At 41.7% G+C, this 21903-nt stretch overlaps 1 protein-coding gene across 1 annotated transcript in view; it reads right to left on the bottom strand.

Annotated features, from left to right (window-relative positions):
• The window catches only part of CACUL1 (CDK2 associated cullin domain 1), a 46819-nt gene extending 25256 nt beyond the window's left edge, over nt 1-21563 (bottom strand). The window contains exons 1-4 of the mRNA XM_005505148.4: nt 21150-21563; nt 14798-14924; nt 10484-10586; nt 372-467 (exon numbers count right to left, since the gene is read on the bottom strand). Coding sequence (XP_005505205.3) covers nt 372-467; nt 10484-10586; nt 14798-14924; nt 21150-21423 — 600 coding nt within the window. The 5' untranslated portion in view covers nt 21424-21563. The remainder of the gene's footprint in view (nt 1-371; nt 468-10483; nt 10587-14797; nt 14925-21149) is intronic.
• Nucleotides 21564-21903: the final 340 nt, after the last annotated feature.

Raw genomic sequence — 21903 nt, 5'->3', positions numbered from 1 at the left:
TTCTATTATATTCTCTCTTTGTAACTACCAAGCCAACATATAACAAGCCAATAAACTATCCCTGTTCATACATAATGGCCTAATAGTTTGGGATGGCTTTTTTCCAATCAAAACAGAAACCATTCGCCCCCATTCCCAGGAAAGAAATATTAGGACAGAAACCAATTGCAAAACTCTACATTTAAAAGCACAGCTCCCCCTTCCTCTCAAAATACAACATGATCAGCACTATTACACAGGTAGCAAAACCAAGCATGATTCATAATTTCTACAGAGTAAAAGTCATTACAGCTGCATTTTATACTTTTCACTTTCAGTCAGGATCTTGTGTACTGTCATACTTTATTGGAAAAGAATTTTCTAAAACTTACCATATATATGAAAAGAGGCACAATGCTCTGCAATGCTCCCATATACTGTCCAAGAGCTATGTTAAACCTTTCAATATAGAGATCTGGAGGGCTGGCCTGCAAAACAACATAAAAGTCAGGTTGTAATTTGAACAAGAGAAAGATCTGGAGCAGCATGGGCTATGCTTTCACAGCAAACTCAAAAAACTACAAAGCATTTGATGCACTAAATCCACACAAAGCAAGCCACAAATCATTCCAGAGTTTCTGCCATAACTCCCTCCAGCAAAACCAGTTTTCTTCAGTAGCTGCTTTTTGCCAAGGACTATATGTCAGTGCCCAGCAGAAGGTCCATTCGATAAGAAATGCAGAATGCCTGCCACAAATTAGCATGTAGCACATGCAAATAAAAACACTTATTAAAGACCAGACCTTCATTTTGAGAGAACTACCCGTCACAGCTAGGATCTATACTCAAATTTCAGCAAGCACTGTGGTGTCTGCTCCAGCCCCCCCACAGCTTTTACTCCAAGACACAATGTGACATTAAGCCGCTGCTTTGCATCATAGCTGGCAAGTGGCACATCCTCCAGCTCCAGGGAGCTCCAGCCTTCCTAGAAAACGTTTTGAAGTTTTTGCTGGGTCACCTAAGGCAAGGCAAATATTGGGGTTATTGAGCTAGAGGGACTGCAGAGCGATGTCTTCAGATAGAGCTCCCCAGCTGGTTTCCAGCCCCACAAACATCCCTGCAGTCCTCCAGCCCACGACATTACCCTGCAGCCCCAAGCAAAACTTTGCTCCACAAAACCCCAATGTGCCAACTTTTCGATAGGCTTTGTAGAGCCCACAGCGACCGCACTGTTTTCTGTATACATACAACCCTATCTTTCCCAGCAAAAGAAATAAGGAAGCTAAAAAGATTTGTCCTGCAGCAAGCTAAGTTACATCGAGAACAAAACCAGAAAAATGGGAAGCACTACCAGAGTTTATTTTATAAATATCTATTTGGAGGGATGCAGGGGAGCTGCATTAAAGCACTCAGGAGTGCACTTACACAGGCAGGGATGGAAATGGAGCCAGGGTAGCGTGTTGCTCTGCTCTCCCCCTCTCCATCCCAACCCGCCCTCTGGTCAAACTCCTGCTTTCATAGTAAGGTCTTCTCAGGAGGTAACTGCTCAAGTTTCTACTGTTCACACACATATACACTCCTATACACGCCCAAAGTGTTGCTTGTTAATCAAAAAGCAAAACTTCTCTTCCCTTGCACCATTCTCCTCTCTGACAGCACCAAGTCAGAAGAGGATGGAGAATGTGGCAGCAACTGGGACCTTGCAAGAAAACAAGCTCAGAGGTTTTCCTAAAGCCAAGCATCTATGGGATGAGAAAAGCTCAAGCCCAGCTGCACCTTGACCACTTTACTGGAACTTAGAACTCATATCTTAATGAAGCAGATTTTTCAGCCTTTGTAGGGACATTCACCAGGGGCCCTAAGAGAACTGTTAGAATTTATGTTGACTTTTCAATCTACTAAGTATTCTGAATTTATAAAAGTGTGGGGTTTTTTTTCCTTTAAACTAGCTTATTTTGCCTCCCTTCTTAATATGCTTAATGAACACATGAGTAATTTTCACAGCAAACACCAGCACAGAGCAGACGGAAAGGAAAGTGAAACTGGCAAAGGAATAAAGAGTGTTACTCTATTCATATGCTGTTGCCAAAGGTTATATATGGTTATTCATCATTCTGATTATAAGTTTTTAATCTTATTGCAGATTAAGTTCTCAGGGGTGGCCAAACAAATTTTAGTTCAAAATGCCAGCAACGTATTAAAGTGGCTATCAACTCTAAGAACTCCCTTTCATATAGAGTTACATACATAATTTGTTGCAAATAACATGCAATGGAATCTGCATTTCTAAGCAGTATGTATTCCTGCTTTGCTCCCTTTTAACCTCAGCTTTAAATATGGTTATACTCTCTGATTTGTAAAGACTTGGCATATAGCTTCTGAGATCAAAGAAAAAAGGATAATTGTGCTTCAAAAAGCACGTCAGACAAAAGAAGACCCTCTCCTGACACAGGACACTGCTCTTCTCTCACTGAGAGCCTGCAATTCTTTTAAATAAAATTAAGTAATTTTAAAAAGAGACAAAAGTTGTACAGACAGTACAGGACTTAATCCCATGTACAGACTCTAGGCAATGGCATGTAAACCTCCAAAACTTTGACAATCAACCTCTCCTCAATTACTGACTTGTAAACTAACAAATAACCCAAGCCAACGAGAAATCAATACTACTGTTTTCACAGCTCATCTATGAGATATCGTCATCTGTGTGGGGAAAAGAACCATGTGTTTTCTGGTCATGAGGGTGTTACCGCACGGCTGCTTAAAACTGCCACATCGAAATCACTTACTTGCTTGAGCATTGGAACTTTCTCCACATTTCTACATTCACATTAGTAAGACAATAACTAAAGTGGGACTTGTTTTATATAAACTACATGGATGTTACAAAGTAAAAAGCAGTGCATGCCATCAAATTCATGATTAAATAAATGTTGCTAAGATTCTTCTATTAAATGGCCATCATTAGAGTAAAACCTGCATTTAAAATTTATATTTATTCAGCTAGAGCTATTACACAAAAAATGAAAGAAACTGCTCAGGCTGACATTTTTCTCTTAGTGCAGAAATGATAACCCATATATTCAGCTACTTTAATTATAGGGGAAGGGCAGAATTAAGCACAACACTTCCTATAACCCCCTTAGAAAATACTAAGTCTTTAAAAACCACTCCTATCTTACCCAAGTGATTTATTACGGAAGCTATTCAAAGAAAGAAAAATATACTGTTAGCTTAACATTTTCCAGGAAGGAAGAGAATCCTTCATTCCTTCACTCCCCATCCTGAATCCTACAGAACTGTCAATCCAGTTTGTGGGGTTTTTTGTGGGTTTGGGTTATTTTTGGTTTTTAAGACACCTTATATGGGGAGACAACTTAAATCCTGTCCTACATGTGCTGTCATCTACCACTCACAGGGTGAAGAACAGTTTTCCAGTAGCAACTGTTAGAGCATCTGTCCACAGGAGCACTGAATGGTTGGTCAGGTTTCTCAAATAGTGATGCAGCTGCTTAACATCTTCAGATTGGTTTTGAACCAACTACTTCTTAGCATAAAATACGATGGCTGCTGTTAAAAGCTGACGTTAAGAACATCATTTAATCTCCTTACGCACCATAGGGGACATCTCAGCACCAAGAGAAATGAGAAGTAACAAGAAACACGTTTGAGAAAGGGTGACGTGTAAGACAAACATCTTCAAACAAAACAAGCAATTAGAAGCCCAGTATGCTAAATTACCCTTATTTGAAATCTAGTATCTAGGCATTTCAATAAGCTTGTGGGCAAGAAACCGTATACATTAAGAAGATGTAGGTTTTCTTCAGTTTGAATATTATTCTTTGACTGAACATAAGAATGAAACCAGAAGATGCTGCTGGCTCAAGACAACTCAGAAATGGCTCAGAAGAAACAGTGACAACAGTTCTTTGCTTGAGGAACACAAACTCAATCTGTTTATGAATAGTCATCTGGCACAATGAGCAATATATTCAGAAAAGCTTACATTCCTACGTTGAATGGGCAGTTTCATTTTCCTGGGAACACGCTCGCTGCCAAAACGCCAGCACAGATGCTGCGGCATCTCTCCCACGCCCGCCGAGCGAAAAGGGAGAAAGGCTCCGACCACACAAATTAACCTGTTATTCACGTAAGTGGTCTGAAACTTTTAAACCAGTTTTTGTTCTTTCTCAAGAAAATCTAATTTGTTTACTTTGCCTTGCAGACAATTTATGGGATGCCCAGATCTACCTCACTAGACAAGGGTACTATTAAAACCTTTTATAAAAACAGACATCAAGCCAAAGCACAATTCCTACCAAGACTGACTGTGCCTTCCTAGTCAAGCCTGCACTCAAAACTGTTCAAAGCTGCACAGCATCATAATATACTCTCATATAGTTGTCTTAGGGCAGGGTAGATGTAGGCCATGCTTCCATTTCCATTTTTCGAGTTTGTAAAACAAAAAAGATGATGTATCTAAGGACCATCAAAATTATGTTTAATAGTGAGATATATTTAGAACCTTTCCATCTAGTAAATACATACTCAGTTGTGCCATATTTACTTATATTTTTCTGTAATTACATCAGGGTCTGCAGCACCCAGCAGAGTGTGGCAAGGAACTAAAAATGACTGCAGGGACACAAGCCTTTTCAAAAAGCTGCATGCAAGGGTGCTTTTCTCAGGTTAGCTTGCTCAGGACAATGTCATTTTTAATGGCGATTCTGGCCATATGGTGACCCTCACCTGCACCTCAGCTCAAGAGCCATCTTTTCGATGTCCATGCATGCAGACGCACACACTTCTAACACTTCTGCTTTCTGCCATACAAGTTCTAACACTGAGCATTCATTTGATCTGATTCAATTCAGTGTGATTCACACGGCATTAGAGGCTTGTTTCACACACAATAAAGCAACCTTCCCCCAGCAGAACTGAAGGATGCTTGGTTTTTTTCCTTTTAAATATTACGGACCAGACAAAAGGCCACTCTGAGTCTCCCCTTTAAGAAACACCCTGTCAGTATTACCAGACTGTGCAGCAAACCCAAATGGACTTTAACCCTAGTGACTTAATGTATTTAGTAAGAAAAGTTAGGAAAATGCAAGTTCTCAATTTTCATTTTCCACCTCTATTTCTGATCTTTTCTATAGGCAGAACCCAGAGGAGGCTGATCTGTTTTCTACATGAGCGTCCGAGTAAGTACTGCAGCTATGGAAATTATTTCAGGGAATCAACTCATTTCAAATTAACAAGAGCTAATTTGAGTGCTATTTCTATGCTACAAGAGATGAGATAGGAGCTGTGAAGACTGCTTGCTATTCCTCATTTGGCTGGCAAGTTGAACAATGCCCACACAAACAGTGTAATAAGAATGGGCTTCTTCATGTAAATGGAGTATAATAACCCGGCCTCCCGTAAGTACATTACTGAATTCTAATCATAACTTCATTAGCAATCTGATTTACTAAGTTTGCACAAAACCAGATGTAGATGATGATGTCAAAAGTTCTACTTCACAGACTGGCATAACTGTTCAATTACAATACATCACTATATAAAGGTAATACAATCATCAGTGTACCTTGGGAGGAAAGCAAAATATATCCATAAAACAATCTGCGGTAAAATTACCTTAAAGTATAAATACCAAGAACTGTTATGAGGTGGTACCCAGCCCATAACTCTGTCCACAGTCAGAACTTTGGATTCCCCAGTCCCTCAAAGCACTAATTGGATGTATTTTTATACCACTTGTGACCATACACAAATCTCACAAGGCAAAGATGACAAAGCCACTTAAACTTAATGCTTTTGCTCCTCCTGCCACCAGCGGAAATACTGCAAGTTACGCTGTTTCTAAAAGACAAATAAGGAAGTTCAGAAACTAATCTGAAGTTTGCATCTGTATTTATCAGATTGATGTTTCAGAAAGAGCTGGGGCAGGCAACGACAAGATCCTCACCACTGCATGGCAAAACTCCGTATAATCACAGGGGACAAGCAGAAGGTAAAAACGAGAAAGGCAAAAAGGGAAGGAAGGAACAGGTTGTCCACAGATATTGCTGACAGATTTTTAAGAACAGATGGCAACCGACAGTGACGTGAGACAAGGCACTCGGTTCCAGGGATTTGGAAGCCCTCAAAATAGCAGAATGGCTTTTACACCTGACTCTAATGCATATTCGTCCAAAGAAACAATAGGTGAGAAGATATTTTCACACACTGCACCAACTGGTTGGAGAGCTGATGAGACAGAAGGCTGAGAAATTGTAAGGATTAATAAGAGGCAGCAAAGCTTTCTGGCAAGACCCTAAATCTGCGGGTCCTGGGGGCCAAACAACCACCATGCAAATTATCTACCCACACCAGTCACTGCTCAGTTCAGTCATGTTCATTATAAAAACATATATTGTTCCTGATAAACAAAAAAATTACACGCATGCATACATATCTCAAGATATAATAGAGAAGAAGCAGCCCAAACCTCCTGAAGCGTTGAAGAGCCTATGTACGCTATCAGCAACTGGCTCCAAATTTAATCCAGTGCTTATAGACAGGTGGAATTTGAGCAAGAAATTCTGGTGGTTTAGCTCTACCGCTTCTGTTTGATTTAAAATAGAAATGATGTAAGCAAACCAGCGTTTATTTTCTCAGAGAAAGACTGATTCTCACTTAGTAACTTCGGTGAACACAAAAATTACATACAGCTAGTGAATTCAACTGTTTCTGGTCAAGGCGAAAAAAATCCCACATGAACAAACAACAATAGATCCCTTTTTTTCTCTCTAAATAAAAGGAGGGTATAAAATGACAACTGTTTTTCAGCTCTCAGTCATTTCCTAAAGGAATTATTGCGATTATTATAGCAAAAATGAAAATATTTCACTGCACCTGCACAAAAAATCTACTTCTGACATGGGCCAGCTCAATGCCTCAGTGCACTTTGACTGCCAGCGCTTAAAGGACTTTCCAAGGCCTTTTTGAAGAGATACGTAATGGGCAGAATACTCGATTTTAAATGACTTTCTCAGAGTGCACAAGAATAAGGCAAGTCAGAAACGCTAGTGCCTAATGCAAACATAGTTTTATTCATTTTAAAAAGAGATGTATTTAAGTTGAAAGCATATGCTGTGTATCCACCCTACCTCCTACATCTGGATGACTCAGCGCTTACCCACAAAACCAGCTCTCATTATCTTAAACCACAACATACTGGGCTATGTCCATTACCATTAAAACGTTTCCAAATAAAGCACCTTGGAATAATCATCTGTATACTACAGGCTTCACAGACCTCAAGACAACAGGAAACTTGGTCATTTGCATTTTCTGCAGCCACTCATTTTTTTGGTTAAGCACACAAAAACCAAAATTCTGATCAACTCAAGAATTAGGGAACTTTAATTCTCAATTACTGGAAGCTCCACATGGCAAAACCCAGTCTTACTGATGCAGAGAAACTGGTCAGACATCGATTGCAAGAAAGGAAGGCAGCCCTTGCTCAGAGTCTTTCCATAAGTGAAACAGCCCGAAGAGAGGATCAGTTACTTATACGTAGTAAGGAGGAGCTAGAAATGTTCTGGGCTATAGGAAGCCGGTATCAAAGAGCTGATGGTCTGGCAACAAGAAATGCATCTCATCTCAATGCAGTACTACTCAGCAGGCAACATTCAATGCTCTTCACCCAACGTCCAACATGCAGAGAATACATCACCCCACTCACACTTCGATAATGTCTCTGCCATCACTGGAAATGATTTATTTTTGGTGAAAACCTGTGAAGCAGATCTTCGGGAGTGCACATGGTGACAAACACCAACCACACAAGGTGTCTGGCAGTCTGGAAGAGCAGAAGTCAGGCATAGGATGAGCAGGGAGCACGACTGACCCCGTGCGCCCACGGGGCTGCGGCAGCACCCGAGTTATCAGCTGAGGCCAGCCAAGGGCTACACAGGGGAAAATTAATAATAATATAGGGAATTTCTGCAGTGAAGACCTTGCAGAAAGAAAATAAACTGCAATAAGGAGCTTGCAAGAGCGAGTCTGACTCGTCCCCCAAGATGTTGCCATTTTTACTGTCTGTTATCTGACAGTTTTGTTGCTTTTGCTGTTGATGAGAGTTTCTTGTAGGAAACAGCTTGCTCTGGTATGTTGGTTACATGCAGATATTCTGCTGCCCACTTGCCATAGGAGTGCTGCACTTCTATGGAAAGAAGTTGTTTGGCTCATCCACAATAAGACACTGCATTTACCTGCCATTTCAGTTTTCATGATCATCTGCTTTCTCACACAAAAAAACATTCCTGCTTATACTGGGCTACATTTGCATCTCTGCATATAATAAAAGAAAAAACTTATCTTGCATCAAGTTACACCTTGCCAATTAAACAGAACTCTGCAATTAGATTAAATATTGTTGGCAGGTGGAATGAGTTTATGCCAGAGAAAGCAAAACATTGTCCATTAAAATAAAATTAAATTAAAATAAACCAAAACAAAATATTGATCATTAAAAGGATTCATTTTATATATATATATATATATATATATATATATATATATATATATGTATATGCACATATATATATAGTTTACTTGTGTGAACAAGAAAGTTCCAAGCACCTAACATTTAGAAAGTAATTTGTTGTTGTTGCTCAGGTAAAGATCTGGCACTGCATTTTCAACTAAAACCAAAGTGACTGAGTGTCACCAAAATGCATTAACAAAGAAGTATCAGGATAATAAAATACGTTGTAGTAAAATAATTTCTTAACAGTAAATTTCACAACCCACAGCTAAAACAGTTTCTTGACAGGACAATTTTCTAAGGCAGATCGGTTTTATTTCAAGCAGCATAAAGAGATGGATTTACCATCCAAAGCCAAAGTCACGTTCACGTCAGACAAAGCTCACGTAATACACTCAAAGATGGTATCACGTTATATTACACTCCTCTCGCCTCCTGCCACAAGGTGTGTCTAACCTACGTAAGGAAACTTTTGCAAGACAAAGATTGCATTAAATAGTTGTCTCAATTTTTCTTTCAACAGTTGCTCTTGAGAAGGCAGCCTTGGTTTTAGGCAGAAGGATTTAATGCACAGATGCATTAAAGCAAACTTCAAAAGCAGCTGCCTTGGTCAGTTTGGGAACTTTAGAGGAAACAATCAAGGGCTACCACAGAGCAGAGAATTCGGGGTTATTCCCAAACTCAAAGCACAGTAATGCAGTGCATTACCATGGGATGTATCAGAGGAACTGGCCAAACCTGTACAGCTGCAGCGATTCGCAGTTCTTACAAGCAGAAGAAAAATGCACAGGCTGCACCAGCTCAGCAGAACCAGGGAAGGCTTTACTCTAAATACTACGTCCATCTACTCTGACTGATTGTTACAGAACAGTGAGCCTGTCATTCCACAAGGAATAAAGAAACTGTAAAAGAGAAATGAAGCAAAGAACACAGCTCAAGATGACCAAGACATTTTATAGTCAAAGAATGCCCCAAAGATTGTGCCCATTAAATGCAGGGTGGTTATTTTTCTTTATAAGGAAAGCAAGAATAAAGATCGAAACAAGAAGGACATCAGAGCAATCACAGCGATACATATTTTGATGGGAATGCACGTTTAGCCAGAAGTACCTGATGCAATTAAAAGTAGTAAGACTGCTTTTGACTGACAGAAATGAGTTATCAGTTGTCAGAAGCACTGAAGGAGCTGCTGTAGTTTAGGGTTCCTACATATTTGCCATCTCTACCTGATGCAGTGCAAGTCAGTACAGAACTTAAACATCAGTTATGGAAGTGACAAAAGCTGTAGGGAAATAAAAACAGTGTTGCTGCTACGCAATGACAATTTCAAAAACATGTCTGGAGATTCTAGCCTAAAAGGAATTTTCGACAGGGAACACACAAGAAATAAACATGGATGCACAAATAAGCAGCAGAGAAGGACAGGGATATACAAACTGTATTAGGACTGCTGTAAACCACTGACATCTAGAGATAGGCACGAAAAATGCAGAATAAACTGTAGCACAAAACTTTCATAGGCAATCATTCCCGATTTATACTTCACAATTAATTTTTAATTCACTTCAACTTTTTGCTTTAGATTTTCCCTTTTGTGCTGCTTGTGATACACAAGGACCATCAACAGTTTATATAGATTAACACGGCAATGGCAGACATCCATGTCGTGCGCTCAGATCAGGCTTGATTGCAGCATTTACATCCTAGATTATACTGCAGGATTCTATAGTATACATTCAAGTTCAGCCACTGCTCTCCAGGTGGTTCAGATCTCCAAGGCCAGTCAGTGCCGTGCAATCAGATCCAGCAGTCAGGATTCTGACAGCCAGTTAGCGAAGGAAGCAGTCCACAATTTAGTAAGCAGGTGTAAAATCAGTTTTAATTGCAACCCCCTCCATGGGCCATCTACATGCTGCTCTGATATTATCACAGAACCCAGGAAAGACAGAATTAGATTGTGCAGCTTCTTACCTGCAGCTCCTTTGAGACTCTCTCTAAGTGGTTAGTTATCTTTTTTATTAGGTCACTATACATCTGTTCCGAATGCTGCTGGCATACACACTTATACACACAACTGCAGAAACAAATATAGGAACAAACAATGAACTCACAACAGTTTGCAATGAAGGGTAACAGACTTCAAAATGAGTTAATTGAACAACTGTTGAACTTTTAAATACAGCCCTAAGCTTGGAATGAACTTCAGCAAACTCTTAAGTCTCCCCTGGAGCCCCCAGTGTGTCCATCCCATTCCCATTTCCCCTCCCTGACTTCACTTGAACTCACAATGAGTTAACAGTGCAGGATAATTCTGACAACAGCACACTCCTAATTCTGGCTTTTGTCTCTCCTATGTGAGTGAAGTCCCCATTAAAATAAGCAGGTTTAATCACTAGATGTGCATTCTAGAGCAAAACCCTTTTTAAAAGAAGGGCAACAGTGACAAGCAGTCATAGAAGTTGCACCAAAACTGTGCTGGCATTTAGAACAAAACAAAGCAAAACCACACAGCAAAAGTTCTAAAATTAAAAATTACAGACCTAAGAGTGTTACTCCAGCCCTTGTTACTTAAATTCTAAGAAAACCCTGCATTTTCAGAATGAACAAAGATGCAGAGAAAGAGCAACAAAACTTGAATTCTACATTCCATGGCTTGGATGCATTAACTCCGGTCTTCAGTGTTACCTTTGTGTTTTAAGAACATTTTATTGCTCTCATACTGCAATACAACATATCTGCAAAATAAGGCTAGATATTGAAAACAAATTTTCCACAGCTGCAAAACAAATACATATTTTACTTTCAGCAAGTAGGTACATTAAGGCAGTCATCATCATTATCAGGACTAACACCAACATTATCTACACCAAGCAGCTTTTAATTCTCTTGAATGTTTTCATTCTTGGAAGTCAGCATTTTGAAAACTATCTGCCAAAGATGTACAATGACAAACAAACTGCAAAGATGGAATAAAATCAACTACACACTAAGGGCTGTTGGAATTTTCCAATGCAAGTGAGAGGTTGGGCACTAAGTCCAAGCCTTCTGGGGCCAAGACAGAGCTCTCATCCAACAACTGCCACCCCCTAAGTCTTCTGCAGGAAGGTTTTACAAGTCAAGTTTCTATTTATTCCCTTTGACAACTTCGGAAGCCCCAAAAATACAGCGTTCATCCCTATGCAAAGTCTGCTCATTAGGCAAACCACCTTATTTCTTAAAAACCAAAAGGTACTGCACACCTTTCCTACAATTACAGTTTAAAAATAATTGAGCATCTGTAGTTTGGTATTATTTACATAATAATAGTCAAAGTCATCCTGCTTCTTTCTCATGAAGTCTACCAATAGCAGATCCTATTTTTGAACTACCAAAAGACATTTTGGTATGATGAAGTAGCATCAAAAATATCGATTTAATTCGGATCAAAGAAAGAAACACTGACAAGTGTTTGTGATCTCTTACAAACCAGCCAGATAGGTAACAATGGCAAACAGTCATATCTGTGTTTGCTTCATAAGTAACTAGTACATATCCACTTCTACAAGTTTGCAATGACTTCACTTGCAATGATATAACTGAACTGAATTTTAAAGTGCACGTCTGCTTAGTGTTACATGCAATATTTCTGCAACACATTCTGTAGCCAAACACCAGTCTTGGGATATACATGCAGAGTGTGTTTACACCTTATTTGAACACTTCTATTTAGAAGTTCCTTCCCCTTTTTCAGATCCTGTTTTCAGTTCCTGATTGTGGGCTGATTCTCTGAATCATCCTTGCCCTGCTGTTACCCAAAAAGAAGTGGGCAGCTTGTTAGTCCTTCAGCATAACCAAACACCTCAGGAAAAGGAAGACCCAAGCAGGACACTAGAAGGTAGAGCACTAATGGAGAGGGATGAAGATCTAAGGTCTAAGTTGTCCTGAAGAACAGGGATCTAATCACATTGTGCCTAGGATGCAGCTGTAACGGGTGCCAGAAGTACAACTGTTCACATTTTCCTTGTTTCAAACTTCCCTTCACATCTCTCTGTGGATATATTTAACCCTTGTGATAGGCAGTGACTATGCACAGGCAGGCTTTGGACTCAAAGATGGAAACAGTCACTAATCACACTTCGAAACCTTACAGGTAACTGATCCATAGTAAATACCTGCATACACACCTTTGAAATTATCTCCTAGCTGTGGGGTAGACACCTACAGTTAGCACTGATTATGTATATATGTATATCTGCAGTTTGGGTATCTAATAATATATTTTGATTCCGCGCTACGGAAACCTTGATTCCTTTAGTCAGCACAGAGACGATCACAAAGATCACTGTATTTTCAGCTGTTTGACTGCGAAAAAAAAATTTATAGAAGATACGTAGTAGCTGTTTGAACCACTTCAAAAAAACACCCCATTTTCAGGCTAAAGAACCGGTCTAGGGAAGCAGAGAGGATCTAAATCTCAAGTCTGCTGCAGATTTTCTGCAATAGTCCATCATCGTTAAGTTTAAGAAAAAAAGCAGTTTTTATTCCCTATGTTGTCTAGATTGTAAGTCAAGTAAAGGGATACCTACTAAAATAAAGTTCAAAAACATCCTCTGATCCTGTGTCAGAGTAATTACATTTAGAGACATAATTTTTAAAAGAAAACTTAAACTGACATGCTAGCTTTATCAGTAACACTAACCTATAGATAATCTTTTGTTTTGGTAAAATACATGCAACAGACATCTGTGCATCATTACAACACTGCATCAAGTGTCACCCTCATGTATAAGGGTTATCTACCAGAAACAAAAATCCCATTATTCCTTTATTATTAAACCTTTCGAGGAGCAAAAAGATGGCAAAGATAAGCTGCAGTTATCTGAAAACCACAACCAGGTACAGATCTTCTGCAGGTATTAAAGCATTAACTTTGCACACTACTCTTTATCAGAGATGACTGTGGGAAGACATTGGCTTAACTCTTCCTGCCAGCTGTTTGCACACCTGGGATTTCAAGTGAGGAAAAGGAATTTGATTACTTACACTAAAGCTGCAAAATGTGTCTCAACTCAAGTTTACCATCTCAATTACTGGTATACAAGCTGATGTAACATCAAAGTCCTGGTAACAGCAATTCCAAAAGTTTCAAGAGGAAAGAGGAAGTTTATCAGACTTTTTCAGTGGTGTTAAGAGGGCAGACTAAACCCCTGCTGTACTTGGGTCTGGTTCTCTAATCCTGAGTTTCAAACTGGAGAGATGAAGTGGATAAGAGCAAGTGGGCAGGAGACAGAGCTGAAAGTCTCTGAAAACAGCAATCGGTGACCGAGCTGCCAGCGCCGTTTCATAGAGCGCAACACCATGCTAACAACACCCCAGACAGCAGCACTACTGGACGTGCTGCTGGCAAGGGCAGCGGTTTTAACGACATCTTGGCCAGTAAATGCAGCAGCAGCCACCCAGTTTCCATCCTATTTACCAACACCTGGATAACTGTCACCTACAAAACAAAAAATCTCCATTTTAGTCAATCTCTTAAGAAACTGCCAGGTCTCTAAAGCACTCGGCATTTCGGTTTAGTGTGATTTTGAAGCAAATCTCCCCCTACCATCCCCACTACTGTGCAGTGGCTTGGTCTGCAGAGCAGTTCTGGTGTGTGACCTGATCCTTTCTAAAGCAAAGTAAACTGCAGCTCCAGGCCAGGCACAAACCACATGTTATCCAGACAAGAACGGAGATATAAAGGACTGAACTTTGTGTCTGTCCTTTAGAGAGCCTCTAAATGCACATGCAGCGGGGTGGCTGGGCCAGGGGGAAATCAGTCTAAATCTACCTGATGTAAAAACATGCAAACAACAGTTTATACGGATAGACCTTGGCACCAGTTGCTTCTATTCTGCACCTCTACTGCACCACGGTGGTTCCTATCAGACACAAGATGCCTTTTGTAACAGTAAATAAAATGCCAACCATGCTAGCCTCTTCTTCCACTTTGAGGAAAGGGATGTTGAGACTTCAATACATTTCTTAATATACTACACAAAGTAGCCGTGGCAGAGCTTACTTTAATGTTAATGTTTTCAGCACTCATGCATTTTAATCCTTCACCATTTTTTCTTGTTAACATGGAGTGTCAATATATGCACCTCTTATTTATTCCTTCCAACCATTTAAACAACATTGTACTTCGCATAACATTCCCACTTTCCTCCTCGTAAATACAAAATAAGCCGTATGCATAGGCTGCAAGATAACACAAACATTTAACTTTAAATAAAAAGTAATGTAGTGCTTAAAAGATTTCCTTACCTGTATATTTGTTCATAGGAGATAGGGATGTAGTCACCAGGACTCTGAGTTAAAAGCTGATCTATGGCACTGTCCAACTTTGGCCAATATGTGCTCTTATAGTCTTCAATTGTTATAACATTCATTACTACAAGAAGAAGACAAAACTACATTTAGTAACTCTAGCAAAAAGATTAGAAGCAAGTGAATGCTCTGCCATTTCATATCATATTGATAAGGTGGCCAAGAAACCTGGGAACAGTTCACTTCTGCTAAGATAACCTCATCTGAAACTAAAGCCCAGACTTGAATTTGTACCTTTTTTATCTACAGAAAATAAAACAAAATCGGAAAACCTGTCAAATCATTGCTTAGATATTTCTTAGGGGCTCAAGTGGCTGGGAAAAACAAACTCCTGGGAGTTGTGGTGTGACAATACAATAATAATTTTAAAAGCAAAAATAGTTCAGTTGTTAGTTCAGATTAATAAATTACATAACTTTGTGAGAGTCCAGAATCAACAATTAATACTGGGTCCTCACATGCAAAAGAACAAGTCATGGCCAAGACTGGTAGTTTTTGGAAACTCTGTCCCAGAGATACACTAATTTCACAAGTCTCAGGCGGGATAAGCTAAAAGCTGATGCAATTCCCTCTGCTCCTTCAATTCCAGTCAGGCTCCCAGGAAACATCTTTGGATCCATATTACAGTTGCCCCTCTAGTAGGCACAATAATAATCCTTTTCCAGATAAGAACCAACACAAGGAAGAATAGGAGGTATTTAAATCAGCGGTCCCCATCACTCCCTGATTTTCCTCCTGAGCTTCCCAACCACGTCCTCTTGCACAAGCCACTCTGTGCCTCAGCTGCATTTTAAATACATGTGAAAATGTAGATTCACTGCTGGGTTTTGGGAGCAAAGTTTCTGAAATGCTCTTTTCACAAAGGGTTAAATGGAGCTTCACAAAGTCACTTTTGGCAGCATTACGAAGCACAATTCTAGGGAAATACAGGCAAAAGTTAACAGTATCACAAGAAAAAAAATATAAAGAGAACATGGAACAAACAGAGGTGTGAGAAAAGACAGTGTTTGAGCACTATCTGTAACAGCGGGAGTTACAGATTCCTGTTGTGTCTCTTTTTAGGGTATTTCATCCATCTTGCAATGACTTGTTTGAGTCCTCATCCCTTACAGAGCCCAGGCTCTGGGCACATGTTCTGAGGAGCAGCTTCCACATCGTAGCTTTACTACTTGTGCTTACATGCAGCAACAACATTTGAGCATTTCTATTTCACTCTTCCTCCCAAAAACGTGGCTCTCCACAGAAGTGCTCTGCTCCACAGAAAACATGCAACCCAAGTCAGCAAAAATATTAGACCAAGTCCTGGTTTCAGATTTCAATGTAAAATCACACCCACATCTGCTTTAACATATTAAATGAGTTGTGTTCGTTTGAAAGAAAACAGTCAAGTAAGAATTGGGAACATTGCAATATAATTTTTTAACAGGCTGTTGAGATGTTTTTTGTTTGTTTTCCACAATACAGCAAAAGAAGTAGCAGCCAGGGAGGGCTGCCCATCGCAAATGCTGCACGGGTAAAGGACAAAATGCTTTTACAAACAGCCCTGGGAGACCTGCATAGGAAACACAGATGAGTAACATTCTAGAAAAGCTTCATTTTTATTCAAAAGACTCTTACAAGTATTATTCCATTTGATTTCCACACTTCAGTTCTGACACTAAGCCAACCATAATATTTATATAGTTAAGAGTCCAAATACTACACACTGAACAATCGCTGTTTTTATTCTTCTTCATCCAGAAAACAAGTTAAATTTTTAATAACTGTCACAAGTTAGCAATGTCCTTTTTATTCCGGTAGCACTTATAAAGTGCAAAGGATGAGTTAAAGTAGCACCTTTCAATGACAAACCCTTCTAGAACAACCTCAAGACCCAGAGGGAATCACACAAATCCTTCAAAAGAAAAGCCAGATTGCCCTTTTGGAAACTTCTTGATTTTTACTTTTCCATCTTTTTAGGATGTTGTTCTTAAACGTTTATCCCTATATTAAGTATTCAACATTTGAAAGGTTTTGCCCAACAGCCTCTGTTTCCAAATCACAAGGACAGGGTGATACTAAAAGACGACTTGCATTTCGCTGACATTTATTGAATTTCTGGGAAGTGACGCAGGTATTTAGTAACCAAGCTCGCCAGAATGCAGAATTTTATCCAACTACAGCAAGTTTGGGGCGGGGCTGGGAGAGAAATCGGTCTGATCAAATGGAAAGGAAGCCAGGGTTTTCCAGAGAATTATAGGAGACTTCACAAGTAAAGGCTGAGAAGCAACAGCTGCTTTTCCACGTACAGAAAAGTTCAAAAGAAAAACTGTTTAAGTCAAATGCAGCAGTGAAACCACATAAGTGAAAAAGAATATGCATGAGCTTCATATCCTAACCTAGATATTTCAGTATCATAGCCAGAACTGAAACATAGCCTGCTCCATGCTACCCAATCCTTTGATACCAACTTCAATCAAAAGAACAGCAAAAAGCACTAAGATTTTAGAAAAAAAAAAGTCCAAGAGTAGGTACACATCCCTCATGAAATGGATAAAAACTTAGGAACACACATAGCTCAAAAAGATGTTGGAACAGTAATAGGCATAGGATGTGAAGAATAGAAAATTATGTCTAAAAATTAAAAAACTGATAGTGTTGCTGTTGTTATTTAGACGAGACAACCTGAAAAAACTGCTCGAAAAGCTGACTACGTTCACCTATAAAAAACATCCTTCTTTTAAAACTATAGCTAAAAAAGCAGGGGACAGAGCAGGACAGATAACCCAACCTATTGACAAATAAGCAGACATCAGCCTGACAATGGTCTGTCATTTATTCTGACCACAACGAAAGCAGCTAGGCATCTTTCAGCAGCTTTATTTCATCTCAGAGAGTGACATATATGAAGTTTTACTGCTTAATTAGCAATGCACCCTACAATCCTAAAATATTTTGTCAAAATGTACAAACTCCTCCAGCAGATGCCCAAGACTGATGTTCAGACTTGCAGCTATTGCTGTGGCTCTGCACTTTGCTTTTTCTCAACCCTCAGCGTGTTTACAGAACAGATTTTGTCACATCCCCTGCCTGCCGGCTCCGTGCATACATTAGCAATTTTATCAGTCTGCCCTGTAGTTGCTTTCAAGTCTATTTTTATTACTTGTTCCTCAGTCTGTGTTCAGACTGGTTGGTAAAAGTAGCATTAAAAGTTTTTCTTCATCTGTTTGCCTACGCAGCAAAGCACAAACCCTGCACTGAACTGCATTATGCAACAGGGTAGCCAAGGAATTTAATGGACACGCCAACGCTCACAGCCACATGTGCCCATCCTAAATGAGACTGGGGTTAAATACAGTTATAATCACCTTGCCTGAAAATGATTAAAAAAAAAAAGTAAACATCCCAAGAGGGAAAACTTCATTTTCCTCACAATCCAGATGTACTGCAATTACTAGTACGGAAAAGTTTTCCTTAAAGTATTAAATGCCATTATGCTTCTTTTCTCCCTTATGGCCTTTGAAAAATATTTTTCATTAGTATTTTTTTATACATTGATAACTACGATTGAAGCCAATCAACTGTAAATAAAGGTTTAGTTACAAGTTTACTAAAACATAGAACATTTTCTCAAGATGCTTCAAGTGGAGAAAAACGATTAAACAAAATACACATTATTATATCCGATTTTAGTTCTCAGTCTCGCCAAAACCTCAAGGAAGAAGAACTGGATTTGGCTCTTTAGAAAGACTTTAAAGGATCTACATCCAGTGATCTTACTCCATTATTCTGCCAGCTGAATTAGACCAAAAAAAGCCCACCAGGCACTTTGGTCTGCAGCTACGAACATGAATAAAACCGACGTGTTGCAAATAATTATGTACTGGAACACAAGCATCGGGATTTTTGTTTTGGAGGAAGGAATCAGAAGGGCAGAACCTATCTGAATGCTCCAATTTATCATGGGATTATGGGGAACCATACATCACCCACATTTTTGAAGGTCACCTGCAGGATAACCTAAGACTAGGTCTCAGCATCACACAGCAAGGCAGCACGAGTCCTGCTCATTCAGCCACCAGCTCTTCATGCAGCAGAGAACAAACACCTTTCCTGTCAAGCTTAAGAGTGACAATCAGCTTCTCTACACATGTTCTGCGGTTGCTAATACAGAGCAGGCAGGAGGGGATCAAACACACCATCTCCCCCTTTTCACTGTATGTTCATATCGAAAATGCCCTTTCTCCCCTTTCCCACACATGAAAATTAAAGAGAGGAGATTAAAGGATCCCCTGTCAGAGCCAGGATTAGAACAGGCAGGATCCCACCTCACCTCCTGTACTTTCTCAGTCCGTAATACTTCACTGGACTTGTTCTGTTCATAGAATCACTGAGGTTGGAAACGACCTTTAAGATCGAGCCCAACTGTTACTATACATATACTGTGAAAACTATCCACTAAACAAAGGCATAGAAAAGTCCTAATGAACTTAACTCACATAATTTTGTATTTTGCAGGAATTTTCTCTAAAACAATATTTAAGATCAGCACCCAGATAGCAACGCTGGAGAAGTGAAAACAAGAACTCAAAACCCACACTCTAAGCAAAATCATGCTCAGCCGCCTCTTCTCGCCCTCAGACATAAACTGCAGATTAGCTGGAAAAATCACCTTCCCTCTTGGTGAAGATCCAGCTTGAAAACCATTTTCATGCTGAAACAGAAGCAAAAAACTAAGACTCTCGATTTCTGGACTGAGAGCTCAGTTTAGCAAGGCTGGACAACATTTCATTTCAACTGACTCAAGTGTTTATGAGCCACCCCAAGGTACCTGGAGCCCTGACAAACAAGACAGGCTGAGAGCCAGAAAGCTGAGGGAGTCTGGGAGCCTCAACTTCAAAGCTGCCGGCCTTGGCAATGGGCCTGGAGCCACGAAACCCAGCCTGCCAGAGACATGGGGATCCAGGAGCCCCAAATTGGGGCTGCTGAGCAGCTCTGGAGCCAGAGAGGTGTGCTAGCACTAGGGAGCAGTGGGGAAACAAAGGAAAAACAGCACGTTTCCCATCAAAATTTCATCGTGGCAGTTACACAGTTATGTTTCCAGGAATAGCTTTAACTAGCCAAATCCAAATTTTCCTACAGCCACTAGAGAAAAGGGCATATTCTGCCTGGAGGCGTGACTGCTGGGAATGGAAGTTGAAATTGTCATTCATTTCAATGAATAACAAAAAGGTCTTCCCTCTCCTCAACCTCAGAAAAACAACAGAAAAATCTGCCATTTCTGTCAAAAGCTACATGCAAACGATGTTTCGCAACCAGTTTGCTTTTTTGGGTAAATTCTTCAGTTGTTCTCATCGGGCCTTTGCAGACACACGCCCCTTCCCAGGGCTCTGCGCCCACCATCATCCGCTGTCAGCAACTACAGCAGCTTTCAGACCCATCTCGGGCTTTTTCGGGCAGAATGAGTCTTTAGGAAAATACAACCTGAGCTAAAAGCTCCAGTAAAAGCCCCGACGGCTCCGCACAGCCCAAAGGGCAACCTACACCCGCTCTCCCGCTTTTACTGCCAGACCCATCGCATCACCCCATCGTGACAGGAAAGATTATTTTCTCCTCCCAAGGTGCTTTAAGTCATTTTATTTCACTTCAAGAAGCCTCTCAGGCCACGACCCACAGTGGGGACCTGCCATAGGACAGACCTGAGCCTAAACCTAAGGTTAAGACAAAGCCTAAGCCTAAGCTCCAGGAGCAAGAGAAGCAAACCCTCAGTTCAAGGACAACAGGGAACTGCTTGAGAGAGTCCAGCGCAGGGCAACAAAGATGCTGAAGGGAGTGGAGCATCTCCCGTGTGAGGAAAGGCTGAGGGAGCTGGGTCTTTTTATCTTGGAGAAGAGGAGACTGAGGGGTGACCTCATTAACATTTATAGAGATATAAAGGGGGAGTGTCAGGAGGATGGAGCCAGGCTCTTCTCGGTGACAACCAACAATGGGACAAGAGGCAATGGGTTCAAACTGGAACACAAGAGGTTCCACTTAAATATGAGAAGAAACTTCTTCACGGTGAGGGTGGCAGAGCCTGGCCCAGGCTGCCCAGGGGGTTGTGGAGTCTCCTTCTCTGCAGACATTCCAGCCCGCCTGGACACCTTCCTGTGTAACCTCATCTGGGTGTTCCTGCTCCGGCAGGGGAACTGGACTGGATGAGCTTTCAAGGTCCCTTCCAATCCCTGACATCCCGTGGTTCTGCGAAGCGGGGCAGCCCAGCCTGAGGACGGCCCGAGGTCCCGACCCCCCCCAGCCCCCGGTCACTCACGGAACTTGGAGGTCGAGGCGTTGATGTTGATGGCGGCGGCGATGGCTCCGGCTCCCCCCTTCCCCGGGCCACCCCCCGCCTCGCAGCCCCGCAACACGCCGTTGTGCTCGGGCAGCTCCGGGGCGGCGGCGGCGGGGCCGTGCGGGAGGCGGCCCCCGGCCGGGCCCAGCAGGTGCCGCCCGTAGCCGCCGGCGCCCCAGTTGTTGTGGTTCTGGTCGTCCATCATGGCCTCGCAGCCGCCGCTGCCCTCCTCCTCCATGCTCTCCTCCTCCATGGCGGCTGCCTGGCGGGGAGCGGGGCGGGGAATCACCGCCCGCCGCCCATGGGGCCGCTCTGGGCCCGGCGGGGCTCCCGGCGGCTCCGCTCCGGGCACGGCCCGGCCGCCAGCCAGCCTCCGGCCGCGCGGCGCGACACTTTGCGGCGGAGCGGAACACGGCGGGCACCCTGGGGCATGCTGGGGAATGTAGTCCTGCGGGGCCGAGCCGCCATTGGCTGCGTTGCCGGGAGGAGGCGGGGCTGGTGGCGGGCCGCCCGCGGTGCACTGTGGGACGGCGGCGGGGCGGGGGTCGCGGCGCGGTGGGATGGGGTTCTCCGGTGCCCTTGCCCCGGCACCCTGTGGTTAATTTCAGCCTGGGAGGGCTGTCCAGCAGTTTGGGTTCCCTTCCCATCCGAGGGCAGAGCGGCGGGATCGACCCCCAGGCCGGGGCCTGCGCTCGGTGTCAGGCCTGAGGCTCCATCCCCCTCTAGCGGGAAA

This window comes from Columba livia, chromosome 6 (assembly GCF_036013475.1).
Source record: "Columba livia isolate bColLiv1 breed racing homer chromosome 6, bColLiv1.pat.W.v2, whole genome shotgun sequence".
NCBI classification, from domain to species: Eukaryota; Metazoa; Chordata; class Aves; order Columbiformes; family Columbidae; genus Columba; species Columba livia.
The sequence above is the reverse complement of the archived record's forward strand: the minus strand, read 5'-3'. Positions and strand labels throughout refer to the sequence as shown.